Source organism: Heterocephalus glaber, unplaced genomic scaffold (assembly GCF_053883595.1).
Source record: "Heterocephalus glaber isolate CG9 unplaced genomic scaffold, H.glaber_assembly_v1.0 deba00000621, whole genome shotgun sequence".
NCBI lineage: Eukaryota > Metazoa > Chordata > Mammalia > Rodentia > Bathyergidae > Heterocephalus > Heterocephalus glaber.
Window position 1 is genome coordinate 22,010,367 of NW_028258153.1, and position 22,090 is coordinate 22,032,456.

The 22,090-nt window shown below is 34.0% G+C and overlaps 1 protein-coding gene across 22 annotated transcripts in view; it reads right to left on the minus strand.

Moving 5' to 3' along the window:
• The window catches only part of Carf (calcium responsive transcription factor), a 172,732-nt gene that overhangs the window by 92,696 nt on the left and 57,946 nt on the right, over positions 1-22,090 (minus strand). For 18 of the 22 annotated variants that reach the window (XR_015449103.1, XR_015449101.1, XR_015449097.1 and 15 more), the window contains 7 exons: positions 16,492-16,635; positions 14,985-15,218; positions 13,262-13,424; positions 12,053-12,116; positions 9,152-9,282; positions 8,266-8,632; positions 4,021-6,428 (listed from right to left, as the gene is read on the minus strand). Coding sequence is in view for 1 of the 22 variants with exons in the window: in XM_087205832.1 (XP_087061958.1) it covers positions 6,310-6,428; positions 8,266-8,632; positions 9,152-9,282; positions 12,053-12,116; positions 13,262-13,424; positions 14,985-15,218; positions 16,492-16,635 (1,222 nt within the window). In the remaining 21 variants the exon portion in view is untranslated. Of the gene's footprint in view, positions 1-1,371; positions 6,429-8,265; positions 8,633-9,151; positions 9,283-12,052; positions 12,117-13,261; positions 13,425-14,984; positions 15,219-16,491; positions 16,636-22,090 lie in introns of those variants that run through there. The other 4 variants (XR_015449095.1, XR_015449091.1, XR_015449094.1 and 1 more) reach the window with 4 other exon arrangements.

Sequence of the window (22,090 nt, forward strand, 5' to 3'; positions counted from 1 at the left end):
AAGGGGAAAGGTATTAAAAAAAAAACCCAAGGTGTAATATGTACATGTACCCACTCTTGAAGATGATTATAAAGTGTATGAATTGCAAACATGTACTTATAAAACTTTTTTAAATTAAAAAAATTAAAAATAAAAATTGTGCTAGAACAAATGGATATTCACATGCAAAAAAAAGGTTTAATATATACCTAGTAGAAGATGATCAAAATGTGATATGCATATTTAACAATTCCCAAAGAGGTATGCAATTATGTACTGCAAATATATGCCAACAATAAAATAATAATATATACTTGGTACTAAGTATACAAAAAGTAACTCAAAATAGATCATAGGTGTGGTGGCACAGGCCCATAGTCCTAACTACTCAGGATGCAGACAGGCAAGATACTGTTTGAGTCCAGGAGTTCAGAGCAAGCCTGAGTAATACAGTGAGACCCCTTCTTCTTTTTTTTTTTTTTCTTTTTTGGTACCGGGGCTCGAACTCAGATCCTTGCGCTTGTGCAGCAGGTGGCAAAACCACTGAGCTAAATCCCTGGTCCCTTCTTCCTTTTTAAAATTTAGATCTAAATGTAAAATCTAGGAGAAAATCTCTATGATCTAGGTTAAGCAATGATTTTTTAAATACAACAAAAAAAGTAAGACCTAGAAAGAAAAAGATAAGTTGTATTAAATCACAATTAAGAACTTTGCCCTTTGAAAGATGCTATTAAGAAAGCAAGGCTGGGGATTTAGCTCAGTGGTTTCGCCACCTGCTGAGCAAGTGCAAGGACGGGAGTTCAATCCCCAATCCCTGGTACCAAAAAAAAGAAAGTGAAAAAGTGAAAATATTTCATAGCTAATAAAGTATGTAATAAAGGACTTCTATCTAGAATATATTTTTTAAAACTCTCAAAATTCCATAAGAAAAAAAATCCCAGTTTACAAATGGGTGAAAGATTCAGATGCTTCACTAAAAAATATGTAAAGATACAAATGTCATATTAAACATTAAAAAATGCTCAATTGTGTTAGTCATCAGGAAAATTGAAATTAAAACCACCATGAGGGCCAGGGATTTAGCTCAGTGGCGCCACATGCCTGCTTTGCAAGCACAAGGTCCTGAGTTCGATCCCCAGTACCAAACAAAACAGAAAACCCACCATGAGATGCTACTATACGCTTAACAGAAACTCTGAAATATAAAACTGTTCATACTAAGCATTGGTGAGGACATGGAGATTCTTACCCATCCCTGATAGGAACAAAATAGTGCAACCACTTTGGAATATCATGTGGGAGTTTCTCAAAAAGTTAAATGTATTTACATATTATATGCTCCACTACTATGTACTTACCCAAGAGAAATAAAATGTAAGTTCATTCAAAAACTTATACACAAATGTTTACAGTAGCTTTATTTGTAATGGCCTAGAACTATAAACAACCCATATATCCATTATCACATGAATAAACAAATTACGGTATAATCATACAAAGTAATACTACTTAGCAGTAATGAGTATTCATACATGCTCTAATGTAGAGGAATCACAGAATAAGTATAAAAGGTTACTATAAAAGACCATAAAAGGTTCATACTATACAATTTCATTTAAAGAAAACTGATCTCTACTGATAGGAAGTGTATCAGTGGTTGTCTGGAAATGGTAGGTGGGGGGATATGGAGGAGGATGGATTACCAAGGAAAAATGTGAAATTTTGGAGGGTGACAGTTCAGTATCTTGATTATGGTTATGGTTTTATGTCTGTGTATATATGTCAAAATATATCAAGTGTGGACTTTAAATATGTGTATTTATTGTATTTTAATTGTACCTCAATAAAGATATTTAAAAATAAAACCCCTCCTGGTATGTGATTCTCACATTGTGTTCTGATTTTATTATACTTATAACTATATCATATTCTGAAAGGTTTTCTACTTTGGCATATAATTTATTTTTCTTAGGAATCCTATTAGAATCCATTAATAAATGAATTTTTTTCTTAAATTCTGATCTTTTCTGTTTTGAGACAGTGTCTTGGTATGTAGTTCAGGCTGGCCTTGAACTCACTATGCAGCCAGGCTGGCCTCCAACTTGCAGCAATCCTCCTGGCTCAGCCTGCTGAGTGCTGGGATTACAGGAGTGCACCACCAAGCCCTGCATTAAATTCTGATCTTAAAGTTTTAAGAATTCAGTCAGCAATGAATACTTGTATTATTTAACAATAGAATCCACAGCTATTTGTATATGGCAAAAGTATACTAAGGGGCTGGGGATTTAGCTCAGTGGTTCTGGCGCCTGCCTCACAAGAACAAGAACCCGAGTTCGATCCCTGGTACCAAAAAAAAAAAAAGTATACTAAGACTTTTTTTTTTGTTTGCAGTACTGGGGATTAAACCCAGGACCTTTACACCAAGCTATATTCCTGGCCCTTTTTTAGTTTTTGAGATAAGATCTTGCCAAGTCACTAAATTGCCCAGGTTGGGCTCAAATTTATGATCTTATCACTTCTTGGCCTTTTGGCTAAGATCCAGTGTAGCATCAAATTTGTGATCCTACTATCTATCTCAGCCTCTTAAAGTGCTGGAATTATAGGTACGCACCATCATGTCCAGCTCACGACTTATTATGATTAAGCTAATTAAGTAGAAATACAGATGCCTAGATATCAAAACAGTATATATACTATTTAAGATTTTTGAAGCCTAAACCAGCTTGTCAATTCAGTAAACTTCTAGAAAGATTAAGATTTTTCCATAGGCCTGAAAATCAGGTATAAATTGGAATAAAACAGAGGAAGGGGGAGGAAGGTAATAATAATGATAATAATAACAATAATTGTAATCATAATCTCTTCTTTTAATTGGATCCTTCTGCCATTACGCTGGATACAAAAAGTGTGTTTGAAGATGTCATGATGTCAAAATGTGGAGGAAAAAAAGAATAATTTATACCTTATTATACATGTTGTTCTAAAATACTGATGCTTAGCTAAGTCACAGCACTAAATGCATATCTCCAAATATAACACTAGGAATAGTTCTTGGTAGATATAATTAAAAATGTTCAGGTTTCAAATTGAATATAAATCTCTAGCCAAAATGCTCAGGTATTAAAGTGTTTATTCAGCATCTTATTTAAGATGAACAAAACTACCCCTATCTTCAGGAAAAATATACAGGAAAAAAATATATGTATTAAAAAAACCTCTAAGAATATAAGAAAAAAACACAAGATTTTTTAATGAAAAAATTACATTATAACAAAGACACTATACATTAAGTTACTATATATGCACAATATACACACATATTTTAAATCTCTTTAAAAATCTGGTACAAAGTAAACAACATCTTTTTCATATCCACATGATCAAGTATATATTTTGACAGGATATAAAGAAGACAAAAAACAAGGGGATAGGCCTCAAAATTAGAAACTCAAATGCAGAATCCGATTCCAAGATCTGTGTTTTCTATCATTTTTGTGATTTTTAGGAAACATATGCCTTGCACAAGATGTTAAACCTTTTTCCTTTTAAGTATATTCACTGTTTACACAGAAAAATGCTATTGAGGAAAAAGTCCACTGTGGCTGTGTTTATCTATAATTCACTAGACTATACATAAAATTCACTTGGAGGTTTGGAACATGAAAACTACTTTGAAGAAACAAGCTGAACTGTAATTGTGAAATCCTAACTACTTATTTTGAAAGTCCAACTCAATACCACAGATAGTACACCTTGTGATACATAATAATAATACAAAGGAATAAATGTCAAACTTTGCTGCAGAGCTGTTAGGAGAAAGCCAAGCATGGACACTAAAAATTTTATGCACTTGGGTTTAATACCCTGGGAATTAAAAAATAAACATTTTAAATATGTAAACATAGTATTCAAAAGGCGATGCTAAGCATTTTTAAACACAGTACTGACACACTGTGACTAAACATGCATTTAGAGGAAAGATGAATTTTAAAAAACTCATTTAGAAACTATTTTTAAAGAGCTACTCATTGGAATACTTACATGAAAATATTGATAGTTCCAGTTTCTACCTAAAAACCAAAAGAGTATACAATTAGGGATTTAAACCTTCCTTCATGCTCTTGGTTTCTGTAGGAATTTTGTTAGTCGGAAGGAGGCACTGTAACTTTCTGTCCTTGTGATAAAGAACAGTATCAGGAGAGATATTCATGAAAGAACTAAGAAAAATATATCTTAACTATGTTTTGTTCAAGATCAAGTACCAAAGGCTGAATCCTCTGACATTTCTCATCTTCACAGATAACAGGGGTTTGCATCTTAACAAGCATTTCTCCTTAGCAACTCAACATCAAAAAAGAAAAGAATGTCTTCTTAAATGATATAGTTCAACTGGTAAAATATTTTAAAATAAAACTTTATCATTATTGGAAGATGAAGATCTATCACCTAAAATCTTGGGTGTTTGCTTTGGCAGCACATATATTACTTAAAATCTTGAATAAAGTTTCCATAAAAAGTAGAAATAACAAATGAAAAGAATATGATCTACAGTGCAACTCTGTAAATTAATTTAGGTTTATTCCTCTTAAGTATACACAGACTAAGAAATCTGGGTTTGAGATAACTAAGAGTTGTGTTTAACTTTGCCTAAAAATCAAATTTAGCAGCCTACTTGTATTGTATCAAATATTTTCAATTTTTAAACAAAATCAATTCTTATTAAAAATAAGATACATCTAAATATTAATTTTGCATTAAATAAAATATAAATAATAAAGTATATTTAATAGGCTATAAATCTAAAGAGTGAGAAATTTTAGAATTCCATCTATTTCTAATATTACAGTGCTTATATTTAGATACATGTTATGTACCTGAAACTCAGTAAAATAAGAATGGGAGACTGAGCAAGGCGCAGTGGTGCGTATCACTTGGCAGGCTGAGGCAGGAGGATCCCAATCTCAAGTCCACTAAGTCTGGGCAGTTTAGTGAGACATTGTCTCAAAAAAATAAAAAAATAAAAAAACAAAAAGGGCTGGGAATATACCTCAATATGAAGCCAAAAGTGGCACTGTAAAATATTGAAGTTAAATTCCATATTATATTGTACATGCTTTCAATATTAAACATTAATATCTATTTGAAATCCTTATTTTTAAAAAATAAAATGTAAAATATACCCAGAAATGGTCTCCGGAAAAAACAAAGTCTTTAAGGTGATTTCTTGACAGTTATAGCTGACTTTTCTAGTTGCCAATCTTCCAGAAAACAGAAGCTTATAATATACTGATTAGTACTTACTTGGTATTTGAAGAAAATATACTTACTTAAGCAAATATACAAGATTAGATTTTTTTAAAGTTTTAAATACTAAATTCTGAACTATAAATACTTACCCTGAATTATTATAAATCCTAATACTGTCAATTACAGTAAGAACTCTGACACAGAAATGTAAATACAACTCAAAGTCTTGTCTGACCAGAACAGAATCTTCAAAACAAAAAATGGCAACAAAATCCTCTGCTATCATCAAAAAATTGCCTAAATTATCTGTAAACACCAGGCAATTCTATTATCCTATTTGAGTTCTCTCAATTTCTTCATGTTTCCACCCATAAGTAGTGTTTCACCTCCAATATAGTATAATTGCAAGCAATATGTACTGATTTCTGTTGTTCATCTGATTAATTCAAGTTAAAACTTTCAGTACTTACTAAGACACTTCAATTTCAATAGGATGACCATTAGCGTGCTATTAGTTTGTTAAAAGAATAAAAATAAAGAGAAGAGGCTAAACTACAAGGGCAGTCTTCACAGATATAATTACTGATCTTTGTTTAGTATGTAAAATGTTTTACCTTTCCAAATAAGACTAAAAATATTTTCTCACCTGTCTGCTAATTTAAAATTTCTTCACAACTTTAAAACTTACAACATATATCAGCCCATACACATATACACTCATTGTTTTTTGTGTATCTGTTCTTTCTTGTCTTGTAAGAACCAAAGTTGGATATTTCCAGGGATGAGTTAGGTAACTATTTGTGTTCAGAATAAGTTACTGTGAATAAGTTCAGATGGTCTTTTGAAACACTGACCTTATTACAAAATCAAAAAGCATAAGAATTATATAAAATAAAGAGTAAAATATCTCTTAATGAAGGTAAAAATTTGAAATTTTCAACAAATGTAGCGGTTTTAAAACAAAGCTAATCATAAAACCAGTCTTCAGTCCAGTTATCACAATGCTGTGCTTTGTTAATATTCACCTTCTTTTCTAAGACATCAGAAGTCATCATAGTTGTAAATTCTGAAAGCTTGAAAAATTTATGTAGCAGATAATTTCTCACAATCCAAATTCATTTTTGGTACCATAGACAATGTTGGTTCTTTGGGTTCTTGTTTAACTTGATTGACAGAAATAGTACATTCTGTATTTTCTTCAACTTTGAAACCAAACACAAAAGAAAAGTCCAAAAGGTTAGTATACTTTTTGACACTAGAATCTTTAGAATTACATGAATTTAAATGAAAAGTAAAAAAAACAGTAGTTTGGAAAAAGAAGATGTAATTGAGAAAAAAGTGGTATATTTGAAAACTCTGTGCCACCTTACATGGTATCTCTAACTTAGCTGTGTGAGCTGTGGATCTGCTTATCTGAAACATTTTCAGAACGTACTTATCAATTCTGATTTTAAAGACCTTATAACCAACTTAATCTAAAGGTACCATACCAGCAGCACTGCTGTAAACTGGCAAATAGAAAGTCTAACTTCAAATCTTCATCTCTCTTTCAAAAAATGTCAGTTTTTCAGTTGTTAAATGTCACTGTTTTTCAGTCAGTGTTTCAGTTGTTTAGAGGTATTTACTCAGAGAAGTGGGCTGAACATATATATACTGGAGTTTAGCCAGAGACAGAGAGGTAGTAGATGATGGATTGAGTAACCCCAAGAACTCATATCCAGCTGAAACAGTCTTTCGGTGAGACATAACATGATAAGTCATGAAGATCTGGATCCAAAGAGGGTCTTTTTTTTTTTTTTTTGTACTGGGGATCGAACTCAGGTCCTTGCGCTTGCGAGGCAGGCAGCGGAATCACTGAGCTAAATCCCCGGCCCCAGGATATGTTTTCTTAAAAGTAATGTTTCCAACTTAAAAGACAACCATTCTTGAGCCGGGGATTTAGCTCACTGGTTCCGCTGCCTGCCTTGCAAGCACAAGGTCCCAAGTTTGATCCCTGGTATTAAAAAAAAAAAAGAGAGAGAAAAGACAACCATCCTGGATGGAGCTATGTTCCAGTTATCCTTATCCATAAGAATGATCTTTTTTTTTCCCCCCATAAGAATGATCTTTAAAATGGAAAGATAGGGGGCTGGAGGGGGGAATGGCATAAAATAAAATTTATTTATTTATTTATTTATTTTGGGGTGTTTTTTTTTTTTTGGTACCGGGGATTGAACTCGGGTCCTTGTGCTTGCGTAGCAGGCAGCAAAACCACTGAGCTAAATCCCCGGCCCAAAATAAAATTTATTTTAAAAAATAAAAATAAAATAAAATGGAGGGATATTATATATTCTAAGAATGATTTCTGTGAAGATTTTTGTTCTTCAAAAAAATTGAAAATCCCTTCTCACAAATGTGCACAGTGCAGAACAATTTGCGTGAAAACAAGTGATATAGATCAAATGAGCATTAACAGAGTTTACTATTATGTTGAATGGGTTAGTAATAAAGTGAAGATAACAAGGTCTTGGATCAAATTCAAGTACCCAAATCTTACTAGTTTCCGTTTAACTTCCTTAGAACTCAACATTTACATTTATAACTCAAAATCTTCTCTTTAATCCTTGTATGTTTACTTTTTCATTTTTTTGTGTGTACACATACATCAAATTTTCCATAACCATTGCAGTAAAATAGGTTTCCTTATTTTATTTGCATCTATCAATTTAGAATGTGTGCATTCTAAAGTAATTTTCTTGGTTTTTACATTACTGCATCATTGTCCCTGCAAAAACAAGTAATCAGGGAACGAATAATTTCAATGGAATTAAATAATTAGAAATAAGGGAGAAAAATAAAGCTTAAAAGTTCTTAAACTAGTACAATTTTCCCCTTCTTATGATTTTCAGGGTGAAATTTCTCCCTTCCTCCTTATAATTTTGCGTGAATTATATAATGTTATAAACCAACTGGGAAGAACGATTTTTTTCTGTAGTGTGACACAATGATGCTGGTTCATAAAGGCTAAAAAATAGTATGGTAAGTTGATTTTTAACTTACTAAGAGCTGGGTGGTTGTCTATAATCTGTATTGGAACGGTCTGCACATCTCCCAACAATATCTCATGGACACTTCCTTCCAGATTCCCTGTATCCTCGACATCTCCAACTTCCATCAGCTGGTCCACTGCCACTAGAGTTTGATCTGGTCCTTGGAAGTTACCCCCAGTAGACACAGTACTATTGTTTTGGGTTAGGCATGTATCTGTTGGAAGGCTAGGACTTTGACCACGCAGTAGAGAATTATTGTCCATTGAAGTACTTTCTATTGAATCCAGAAGTCTTGAAGGACTAGAGGAGGGGTGGTTATTTACTGATAACAGAGGTGACCCATCTGGAGAGGTGAATCTTGATTGTAACTGCAAACCCTTTGAAAAAGAACAGTTACGTCAAAATGTTTGGATTTACTACACATGATATTCTCATAGGATATATTATTCTTTTTTTTTTTTTTTTGAGATAGGGTCTTGCTATGTACTTCAAGCTGGTCTTGAACTCACTACGTAGCACAGGCTGGCCTTAAACTTGTGGCAATCCTCCTGCCTCAGCCTCCCAAGTGCTGGGATTACAGACATATGTCACCACGCATGGTTATTTTGACAAAATCTTGGAAGAAATAAAGTGCAAGTGTATAAAAAATATTAAACGCAGATAGAAACAACCAAAGTAAAAGTAGTACAATTAAATTTTATTGCTTTCACAGTTAACATCAAACATTTTAAAAATAGTTTGAATTATCATTTTAAGACACAAAGCAATCAGGAAATTAATAATAAAGAAATATTTGATCATTACTGTAATTCTGTAACAATTCTCTAAAATACCTAGAAGAAGAGGGTGTTTGAGGAAGAAGAGCCCCAAATTCAGCTATTTTACTGGAGACCTACCTGTAGTTGTGTAAATATTTTGGGCTGAAATGAAGAAAGTGAGGAAAGCAAGTGAGTTGGCTCTGGAGACAAAGAAGTCCCTGTCTGATTTGTTTCCACTTTGGTGGGAATTGATTCTCCTGGTGAATTTCCTAAATTACATAAAATACAACTATTAAAATTATTTTATGGCTTCTAGGACACTACTTTATTACAATCCTTTCAATCAGAACTTGTGGAAAAAAGATCAAAGGTTTGAAAGAATTTCAAGAAATCACCAGCCAAAAAAATGTCATCTAGTCTACTATTTCCAAACCTGGCAGGTAATCAGACTCTCTAAGGAAACCGCAAAAAAATATAAATTCCTAGCCAGGTGTGGCAATGCGCACCTGTAGTCCCAGCACTCTGGGAAGCTTAGGGAGGAGGATCACAAATTTAATCTAGGTTGAGCAACTTAGTGACTTAGCAAAAACTGTCTCAAAATAAAAAGTAAAAAGGGTTTAGAATGTAGTTTATGAAAGTCCTGGGTTCAATCCCTAGTACTGTCAAAAACAAAATTGTTTTTTGATTCCTAGGTTCAACATCCTCCCCACTCCAGTGGATTACAGTAGAACCCACAGCATTGAGCATGCTGGGCAAGTGCTCTACCACTGAGGTATACTCCTATTTGCCAACCTCTACTAATTTTCATTCTGTAGATCTGGAATAGGATTCAGGAATATATTTTTTCCTTGAAAGACTCATCTCTGTGACTCTAATGTAGTCTATTCTCCATGTTATAGTGCCAGACTATACCTGAACCTTTCCTTTTTTTGGTTTTGGGGATTGAACTTGGGATATTGTGCTTGCAAGGCAAGTGGTGGAACCACTCAGCTAAATCCCTGGCCCCCTGAACCTTTCTTGATGAGTGAAACTTATTGAACTTCTCAATTACAAAAGCCAAACTTTTTTTTTTTGAGACAGTGTCTCGCTATGTAGTTCAGACTGGCCTTGAACTCACTATGTAGTCCAGTCTGGCCTTAAACTTGTGGCAGTCCTCCTGCCTCAGCCTCCCAAGTGCTGGGATTACAGGTATGCAACATCATGCCCAGCCACAAAGACCAAATTTAATTCAATGTTTTTACCTCTTACATCTACAAGAATCCCTGGCAAAAGTAGGTCTTCAATAACAACACATTAAATGTCCTTAACTGGTTTTGGAACAAATGAGTAAAAGTAAAAAATTCTTTTTTCTTATCTTATCTCTTAAGGTAATTGTCCTTTGGGAATCTGAGTCATTCTTGTATAAGTCTTGGTTTTTTTCAATGCTGGGGATTAAACCATGGCCTTTGCAATGAATTATATTCTCAGCCCTTTTTTATTTTGAGACAGAGTCTTGCAAAGTCATTAAGTTGTCCAGAGTGGACTCCAACTTGTGATCCTCCTGCTTCAGCCTACTAGAGTGCTAGAATTATAGATGTGTACCACCACACCCAGCCCTATTCTTTTGCCAATGTTGCTGAGCTCAATAAACACCACCATCAGTTGACTCCTCCCAGCAGAAATTCAGATGTCATCTTAGATCATTCCAATTCCTTTACTCCCCACCTAACACCAATCAATTTTAGTTTATGTGGTGCCAGAGCGAGCACCACCCAGTCAATAACCAAGGTGTCTGAATTCTATTTTTAAAATAACTCTTAATTCTAGTATATATGCTACCAACTGTTGTCTAAACCACTAACAACTTTTTCATCTGTATAGTAAAATGGCTTCTCAACTGTTTTATTTATCTAGTTTTAATTCCAAGCAACTGTCTATGCTAAATTCACACTTCCTTAAACACGACAAGATCTTTCATGCTTGGTTTTCATAAGTGCTATTCTTTTGACTGGAAAATTCCTATTCATATTTAGTTCTTAGTTTACAAGTGGAATTTTCACATGTCACATCCCTACTCCCTGGTGTATTATGTGTCTCTATATAACTATCCTGCACAATTTTGCACAATTCTCCCATGATACTTTTCACAATACCAATTAGAATATATTTGTTTAATGGTTTTTTCTTGCTAAACTTTAAGTTTCATGAAGTAGAAACTTACCCATTCTTTTCTATCCTCAGCATTTAGCACAGTTAATTGAATAAGCATAATGAATAATACTAAAGTGCTTAAAAGCTATTTTTAGATAAAGTGACAGGTTAATAAGTGGAAGAATTAAAAACTATACTGTACAGTTGTTCAAATGATTCTAAAGGATTTATTTAGGTGTTAACATTTTAGCAGGCTTTATCCTGGGCACTAGTTATGTTAATATGAATAAAATATAATCCTTGCCTCTGAAGAGCTCAAATAAGGTTACCATGTTAAATGGGGCAATGATTAGCTTCTTTAATATAAGAGATGAAGTTAAGATAGCACTTAAAGGGCCAGGGATTTATCTCAGTGGTTTCGATGCCTGATGTGCAAGCACAAGCACAAGGACCCAAGTTCGATCCCTGGTACCAAAAAAAAAAAAAGAAAGCACTTAAAATCAGAGATTGCTATCTGAGTAATAAGAGCCGGCCTTGTAGAATAAAAGACATTTCCAGAAGACAGAACACATACAAAAGGGTTGAAATAAGTTGGAAATATTGAGAGAATATATGAGTAGGAACTATGAAAAAAAGCAAGCAATACAAAATAGACAATACCAGATTTAGCCAGCTCTCTTGTTCATTATGGTAGTAATCAGCATAAAAATTTCAGCTATAAAAAAGCACAAAAGTTGAATATAGGAGAAATTTAAACACCTAGGAAGATTTTGATAAGCCCTAACATAGGTGCCTCCTTGGGTCATGGCTTCCTTATCTATAAAATTTGATTAAATGATTATATATTAAATACCTTTCAGTTTTCACATTGTTTGATTTGATATTTTATAGGTATTTGAGATAACCTACCTTCTGCAAATGTAACCGTCACAGTCTCTCTCAGAATATTTCCACTATCTGTAGTCCACTGAAGCTGAAATGGGAACACTCATTTCAGTAAAAAAAAAAACCAGTTTACATGAAAGACAAATCTTAAAACATCCTGTATCATATTTTATTATCATATTATTCTTTATTCTTTTTGCTCATTCTCAAAGCACAGCAATACCTCAGTAATCCAAATATATTAGGTTTCTGAGTTCAGATAGTAAGAATTTGGGTATCAAGTATAGAGGGCAATAGTCATTATTAACTAGATCTATTTTATTTTCTGAATTTTGAATAGTGAATAATTAAGGAGTTCTGGACAGCAAAAAATAGCAGCTCTAGCTTTAAAAAATTCAAACATAGTAAGTGAATTTGGATAGTAAAATTAAGAAAGCAAAGAATATTGCTTTTCAGAATTTAATGCTATAATCACTACTTGTATTATTGGTAGTAGTTTCTGGGTAATCATAGTAAAATCTTAGAAATTTTCTTAAAACTTAGGTGGAAACTACAGCATTGAAGTATGAGGTAATACTGATATTCATATCTAGCATTTGGAAATCAACATCATCACTCTGTGCATTTAAGTCTGAACAATTTAACTGTGGCCATCTAATTTTTTTAAAGGGATGGAGCAAGCTGAGGATATAGCTCAGTGCTAGAGCACTGCTTAGCACTTTCAAGGCTCTGTGATTGACGCCTACCATAAAAAAAAAAAAGGTAGGTGGGAGCCAAATATGGTGACACAGCAGCCTTAGTCCCAGCACTTGGGAACTGAAGCAAGAGGATCACTTAGGCCTGGGAATTTAAGATTTTAAGATCAGTCTGGGTAACATAGTAAGTAAGTTCCTGTCTCAATCAATAAAAAATAAAGGGAGGGAGGATTAATTTGTACTCAGTAAACATCTGCTAAGTGAATAAGAAATAACATCTATAGAGAAAAATATTGATTTTAAAGAGAAGACTAGAATTTTGATTTTAGTCAGATTTAGAAATTCACTATTTCTCCTTTTGACAATAAAATTTAAATCATCTAAAATTTCATAGTATTTACATTTTAATGGCAATTTGTCGTATTTCTTATATAAGTTATTCTGATGCTTTAATAGTAGCTATCTCTATTAGTCCAAATATTAATAGAAGCTAAGAAAGATTCTCTAATAAAGCAAAGAATTGTGGTTGTAATCATACCGTGGCTGGAATAATCTCTGAGTTATACACCGTATCTCCATTTTGCAAGGATTTCTGTACCTCATGGATGTGATTTTTTATATCATTTACAGTCGGAAAATAAGACAAATTATGTCTTTCAGGTATTTCATCAGGTTTGAACAGTTCTCTTTCCACAAATTTTCTGTAAAGGGTACAAAACAGAAAAACATAAGCCACCTAGTTAATATACTTGTAGATCAAAAGACAGAAAGTTTCTCTTTTATCATAAACTTAAGTAAAGTAGGATTTACAGCTCCTAAAAAAAAATTTTTTTTTTTGAGACAGGGTCTCACTATGTAGTTCAGGCTAGCCTTGAACTCACTATCTAGTCCAGGATGGTCTTGATCTCAGGGCAGTCCTCCTGCCTCAGCCTCCTGAGTGCTGGGATCACAGGTGTGTGCCACCATGCCCAGCTTTTCTATTCTTAATGAACCTCATTTGAAATAGTCTGAGTAAGTACTTTAGTTTAGGATTATTAGTAAACAGTAGATGATTTTACCAAATTTACCAAATTTTGGCTTCGTTTTAAAGATGCTCCAATGGAAATAAGTATAAAATGTCTAAGAAAGTAGATAAATAGAAAAATCACATATTAGTTAAAAAACAATTCTAGGAAGTATTCATTTTACTGTTCAGATTATACTGCATAATAGCCAGTAGGAGCAAGATGAAGTACTAGAAATCATAGGAGCATGCGAAGGGTGTAGAATTAGGTCTAAATTTCAGTTTTGACTCTGCTTTTTAGGCCCATTATTTAACAACTCTGAGTTTCCATTTTCTCATGTGTAAAATGGGATAAGTACACCACCTTTATACAGCTTTTGTAAGACTAAAAAGAAGATAGTATATGTAAAGAACTTGGCACAGGACACGGCACAAACACAGAAAGTGTCACCAAATAATAATATTAAAATTATTTTACATTTAAAAATCTTAAATTATCAATTATAACAAAAGAATTTGGATATGCCAGGGATTTAGCTCAGTGGTTCCACCGCTTGCCCCACAAGCGCAAGGAACCGAGTTTGATCCCCGGTACCAAAAAAAAAAAAAAGAAAAAAGAAAACAGAAAAGAAAAAAAATTTTGGATAGTTCTTTGTTTAATGAAATTTTATTTGTAGTACTCTGGTCTAAGTTTTTTGCTGCTCAATATTTATTACTGTTATATATAATACATGCAAATATATTTAATAAAATATAAAAATATGTACTATATGGTATTATTGCAGTAAATATTTTAATTACTGAGAATCAATAAAATTAGACCAGAGTACCACAAATACAATTTCATTACACAAAGAACTCTCCAAATGTTTTTGTCCTAATAAATTTAAACACTTTTCAAATAATATGAAATAAGTATCTTGAAATGTTTGGTTCTACAAAAGTTATTCTCTAAAGATATTTATCACATAATTCAATTCATACACCATTTAGCAACAGTCCAATGTGCCAAATATGGAATTTCCCAAATGAGTAACAAGATCATAATAAATCATATTATGGAACGGTTTATTTGTTGGAAGTATTTGCTAGAAAATTATCGATTTGTAAATAAGATTCTTATAATACACTAATAATCTATATTCCTTATTTATTCTGATAGCATACATCCTGAAAAATATCTGTAAAATATTAAGTGTATTGTTTAAACCAATAAGCAAAAATCAAAAACGTAAAACACAATTTGCTTCTACTGTACCTTAGCTGTTTCCTCACTGCATATACTTGTTCTATGCCCTGTGATACTAACTCTTGAATCTTATGTGCTACTTGAGGGTGTAAACGTGAGGGTAATGTACAATTCTCATCTCTGACTGTAGTTTCCTCTTCTTCAAGAGAAGAAATAGGAAAAAGGGAAGGTGACAAAGGGAGGCAAGTCGTCTCTAATTCATGATACTGATGAGCTTGCTGAGTAGGTAACTGTACATACCACCTGGTAAGAGAAAATATTTAAAACTATTAAAATTTAAATATTAAAATTATAATATTACTAGACAAGGGCTAGAATCATAATTACTTAGGTTAATATTCAAGAGAAAGAATAAAATTTTAAGAAAAAATATTTTGTTATATTTAATAAAATTTAAAATGCTCTTGAGTTAACTCTTCTAATACTGACTTTACACCCAATTAAATATGAATCTTTATAAACCTTTATAGATTTCATTATGGTTCTAAAGTTAAAGGTGAGGTAGGGATTTAAGAATGCCTGAAAAGGGTATTTTACATTTTGTATTAAGTAAATTTTATTACAAAATAAAGAGACAATATTGTAAATCATCATCTTTTGAATTTTCTCATTATTTCCCCCACATTATATATCTGTGATGCAACTACCACCTTCCAACCCAATGGATTACCATTCAGAGCCTGTCATGTTGAGCCATATATGGAAGAATCTTCTCTAACAGGAGCTCAATATATTGCCTGTAAAGCATTTCTGCTCCCGCTGGCCCAGTTATCAAGAAAATTAACTAAAGATGAAGACAGGTCTCTTGGACAGCAGAACAGAAAACACATCAAGAAATGAACTGATCTGGTAGAATACTGAGTTAATAAAAAATTATTTTAATGCCTGATATGAAATAAAATGGAGGCTGTGCATTGAAGGATCTAATTACTGCCTCAATTCATTTTTTATACACCTAAAAGTTTCCATTAAGGATCACACAAAAACTATTTTCCCTACATATGACCTCATTATACAATAATAAGTTCTTACCCAGAATGAACATAAAGCAAAATACACAAGAGAGCTAGTATTTCTTCCTATTTAAAATGTGAGCATAAAATGGAATTTTATTAAGAGTTACAGTTCATTTCTGGATGTTACAGTAATCAAAGATAGGTTTAAAAAACACATGTGGCTGAAAGTTCTGCTAAGTATCTGAAACAAAGCACTATGTATATAATGTGTTGATAAATATGTATTTGTCATTTGGGAAAAAGCCTTCTACATACTGTATTACTTATTATATTTGGCATATATATATAGTGTAATTCTTCAGTTGAATAATCTACAATCTTTGGATAATAAACTCAATAATTTATTCAGTGACAAATAAATTTAGTGCTAGTGAGATAGCTACCTTATAAACCATTTTAATGAAATAACTGAAAAACTTAATTATAATTTCTCTTTCAAAAGAATTCTTACATATGGGGCTAATTATCTGTAAAGTAAAACAATTATAAAAATGTCATACCTAAGAACACCACCAGCATCTACCAAGTTCTTCTTTAACATGTTAAAGGCTTTTTCCTGTTCCATTCTGATTATTTTCTTATCAATTTTGGGGTCTGTGGGTACTCTATATTCAGGAAACTTCTGCACCTTTTTAATGTAAATCCTTTATGCAAGATAAAGAAGAATTTCTTTCATTATATTATAATCTCAAGAAAAATCTATCAACCAAAGTGTACTTTAAACATTTAAGTTTATAGAAACTTCTATTGAGAAAGTATTCAGAGGCATATGCAAGATAAGCCATAGTCTCAGTGTATAATACTTAGCAAATTAACAATAAATCTCCTTTTTTCTTGTTTTTTTTGAGGCGGGGTCATGCTTTGTAGTTCAGGCTGGCCTTGAACTCACTGTGTTCCCCAGGCTGACTTCAAAGTCGAAGCAATCCTCCAGCCTCAGCCTCCCAGGTGTTGGGATTACAGGCACATGCCACCACCTGGTGATAATTTTAACTTGAATAAAAATATCTAAATACTGTATTTATGGATTACTCTTCTGAATTTGCCTCTTCTCCATTTCCCTGGAAGCTGTAATCTCTTCTTGCCTGGATTAAGAGCTTTCTTCTAGGCTGCTATGGCTTCAATCTTCTATTACATAAATTCACTTGCTATGTCAAGCCCACAGTGCTGTTCCCATTCACATACTTCTGTGGAAGCCTCCCTTTTACAGTCAAGTATGAGTTCCTTGGGAGCATTCAAGGTATTCCATATGATTCTAACCTAATCTCACTTCAAATATAAAATTTTTCTGTGAATTTCAGTTTTTTAATGTCCCATCTTCCTGTGATATCAAATATGTAGTTGTCCAAAATTTTTATTTATATGGTTATCCTAGACTACTATATCTTCCCTCTAACTCTCTATTTAAATTCAACCTAAACTTCAGAACCCAGGTTAACTTGTGCTTTCTTTCCTGGTAGGAGTTTGCATGGATATACTCTTTTCCTGAACATCTGTAACAGGTAGCTAATCCACAGGTTTTGTACTATGTACTATACTATCATGTTCTCTACTAGGTTTTGTTTTCTGATCTTCTGCAACAATATTTCACATCACCCAAGATTAAGTAATATATCATTTCTCTTGGATATCCTTTCTTCCTGTGGTATACAACATAGTTTCTGGGCACAGAGTAGTGGACACTCAAAAAGTACTTGCAGAATGATAGAGGATAAAATTAATTATTCACATATAGAAGTTTTCTCCCATTTTATAACTAGCATTTTTATATTGCTTATATGTAAAAAGCAGTTGAAAGTTTTATCCTAAAGGTTTAAATATTGCCTAAAGTTAACATTATTAAATTAACTATGAAAAGCATCTGAATGGGCTTTTAAAACTTTGGAAGAATTTGTTGATACTTGTGATATGAGATGTAATACTAAAATGTAATGTTTTAAGTTTAAATCCAATCATTTTTGTATTATCTTTTGTTTGCTTTGATAGAGACAGGGTCTTGCTATGTTTCCCAGGCTGGTCTAGAACTCATGGGCTCACATAATCCTCCAGCCTCACTCTCCCAAGTATAAGGGACTACAGGCACAGTCTGTGGGACTGTAGGTGTGATCTTCTGAATTTTTATGTTATTAATAATTTTAAATATTTTCAGTATTTGAAAGAAGACTATCAGTAAAGAATATTTTAAAAATCTTTCATTGGTTTCCATTTTTCATTCCCACCCAGTGTAATGACTAACTACACTGTAGTCCTTTCTAGGAGTTGCTGATGTGAATATAAATAGTAAAACTGCTTTAAAAAGCAACTTTGTAATACTTCCCAACATTTAACAAGGATGTAACCATTGCTCTACCATCAACTTCATTGCTAGGAGTTTATCTTACCAGCAAACTTGGTAAGTGTAATATGTACAATGCTACTATGTACAGTTTTTTATACAGTGATAAAGAACATTTTTCACAGCTTGTGCCACTAGAGGATTAATTAAATGCTAACTGTTGTTATTGTTTTGTCACATTCTGGGCACCCCCACATCCTAGTTTGTGCTGAGCACTGTTGAGAGTCAGAACTCTACTAGAAAGCATTCAGAGAGTTGTCACTCCAAGGCCATCCACACTTGTGGTGCCATTACCACTAGTTTTGGTTTATCCCTCTTAAATTTCTTTTATTTATTTATTTGGTACTGGGGATTGAACTCGGGTCCTTGCGCTTGTGAGGCAGGTGGCGGAACCACTGAGCTAAATCCCCAGCCCTTGACCCGAATTTGATCCCCGGTACCAAAAAAAAAAAAAAAAAGAGCAGAGGGCCTGGGATATGGTTCAGTGGCACAGTGCTGCCTGGAAAGTGTGAGGTCCTGAGTTTGATTCCTGGTACAAAAAATAAATAAATAAAACTTTAAAAAATAAAACTAAGCAGATATTCATATAGTTTCTTATATCCTTTACTTTAAAACACACAACAGACACTGTTATGCACTTTGTTTTTCTTGTTTAACAGTGGGTTGTGGCATGAAGTCATGCCATGTCAGCTTGGAGCTCAGCCTCTTTTCCACAGTTGCAGAGCACTCTGCTGCATAGACCTGTCCATTTATACAAGTGCTCTCACAGGTGAAGGAGTTTAGGTTGCTTCAATATTTTATAACTACAAAGAACACTGCAATAAATAACACTGTACAATGGTATTTATATACAATGGAGCATTACTTTGCCATAAAGGATAAACTTGGGTCATTTGTAGGAAAATGGGTGTACCTTGAGACCATGATGATAAGTGAAATAAATCAGACACAAAAGCTTGAATATTGTGTGGTTTCTCTAATACAAGAAACTCAAATTATAAATAAAGAGAAAAAGAAAAGATAACAGGAAGTAAGGAGATCTTTCTTTCTTTTTTTCTTTCTTTTTTTTTTGAGATAGATCTTTCTTAAATGGGAAGGAGATCAAGAAATGCAAGAAGGGGAAAGGGAAGGGAGGGAAAGGGGATGAAAAGAGGAATGAAGATGTGTTGTTTACATGTATCAACTCCACACAAGGAACGTAAATGTTATGTACTGCAAACATGTACTAATAAAAAAAATTCCAAGATCTTGGGAAGGAGATGTTTTGAGCCTCAATGTATGTGCCCCATCCAAATAAACGTGTTCTGAATCCTTTATCCTACTGATAACATTTTCTTCAAGTGTGCTTCTGAGAAACACTGTCCATACAAAAAATACTCTGATGGTTCAGTTTGGCTTGGTGATAAAAACCATTAATAAATGCAATATATGTACCATTTTTATAGCACAATGAGAAATATCATAGAGATCAAATAATGAACAAACTACAGATAGGAGCAGTTGGTGCTAACCTATGGACATGGTAATTGCGTGTAGCAGGCACATGCAAGTGGACCCAAACACAGGAAGTATATATGAAGGGTGTTAGGGAGAATCCAACCAAGCAAGGACTCCCACTTCAGTAAGAAAACAGAGGGCCTTCAATGAAGAAAACTGGAGACTAAGAACTATTTACCGTCCACAGGCCAGAGGTACAAAAGGAGACCTACCGCGGCCAGGCTCAGCTGAGTTGACTGTCTCTACTGATGAGGCCCTGAAAAGGCTCACCACCACTAGGACTGTGGCCCAAGAAGGACGTGCCCTGGGTACTCCTCCTCCTCCTCTTAATCTCACATCACCATCCTTCACTAGCAAAAGGGCAAGCAGGGAAGGCATCCTGCACCCTTTTCCCAATTGTGCCTAGAAGGGGAACTGAGTAAGGGCCAACAAGTCCAGACACACGGAACACTAGCATTTTGTTCAGGGCTTTACACTTTGTATACAGCAAAACTACCCCAGATATAGTGCCTGAGCATTTTGATACTTATAATGTTTAAACAATCCACAGGCAACTCTGAAAACTATCTGGGCTGAGACCTGCTGCTCTAAGTGCTGCTTAGTGAGCTCTGTGATCCTGCAGGACCACTATTCTAAGGCATTCAGGGGAGCTTGAGCAAGCACTGGCCAGTACAGAAATCTGGGCTTTATTTTAGGGTAAAAAAGTTAGAAGACAACTTTTATAAGTTTAAGTACACATGTATTGGTATTCTGAGCTTTAGAGATACAACAAATGAGTTGCTGAAATTTTAAAAAGATTGCCCCGCCTCCAGCCCAGGCTCCTAGGGCAGAGAAGCTCAGCTGGTCCCAGAACCCAGAAGGAAGCTCTGCTGCCATCCTAGCCTCCTAGGGCAGAGAAGCTGAGCCGGTCCCAGCACCCGGAAGGAAGCTCCCTAGGGAAGGTGAGCCTCATGGGTGCCAAAAGCACCCCCCCCCAGCCCTGTGGAAATGAGAAAACATATAAGCAAGCCTCAAAAACAGAGAGTTCCAGATCACCTACAGCAACCCCAAAGGGAAACGAGATGGAACAATCTGATACTCAACCACCTGGACTCTCTGAACTGGCAACAAAAGAGGATCTGGGAAAAATGAAATCAGAAATAATTACTCAGATAACAGCAAAGATTTTGCTCATGGTGCAAGACATGATTAATAAATCTGGAGAGGACACAGATAAAAAAATAGAGGATCTGAGGAACATGATGGAATCCCAACACAGGAAACAAATGGAATCCATAAAACAGATACAAACGGATTTCCAAGAGATTAAAAACTCCATTGGAAGTCTGCACAGCAGAATGAACCAATGTGAGGATAGAATTTCACATACAGAAGATAAGATTTCAATTAGTGACCAGGAAAAGAAAAATTGCTTTAAAATTGTGAGGGAACACGAGAAATCAATCCAGCAGCTGCTAGATGATGCAAAGAAGAATAACATAAGACTGATTGGAGTCAATGAAGAAACAAGAGAGAGTGCAGATGACATAAAAAATCTGTTCACAGAAGTGATAGCAGAAAACTTCCCAAGCAGGGGAAAAGAACTTGACATACAGATAAGTGAGGCATATAGGACTCCAGCTAGCTTTGATCAAAAAAATCTACACATAGGCATATAATAGCTAGGATTTCAGAAATCCAACAGAAGAACAAAATTCTACAAGCAGTGAGAGAAAAGAAACAAATCCCATACAAAGGAAAGCCCATCAGAATCACAGCAGACTTCTTAATGCAAACCCTCAAGGCAAGAAGAGCTTGGAGTGATGTATTTCAAGCCCTAAAGGAAAACAGCCTCCAACCCACATTGATGTACCCTGCAAAACTATCTTTCAAAATGGATGGAGAAATAAGATACTTTCATGACAAAGAGCACCTCAGGAACTCCATGAATACCAAACCGGCACTCCAAAAATTTTAGGCAATACCTTAGGAAAAGACAGTGAGGATCACAACCCCAGGAAGCCCAGCAGAATTAATCCACTGGGCATGACAAATTAAACGCAAAGGGGAAGAATCCAACAAAAAGAAAAGGTCATGACAAGACTTTTAAAACTTTTAACTTCATCTCCCTAATGAGTGTATAATTCAATCTTATTATTGTACTGATTAGTATTTTTCTGATTCTAGAGTTGCAAACCTTTCCTCGTGCCATATTGGCTATTTATTATCTTCTTATGTCTACATTTTAATTGGGTTGTCTATTAATGAGCTCTAAGAATTCTTTGTATATT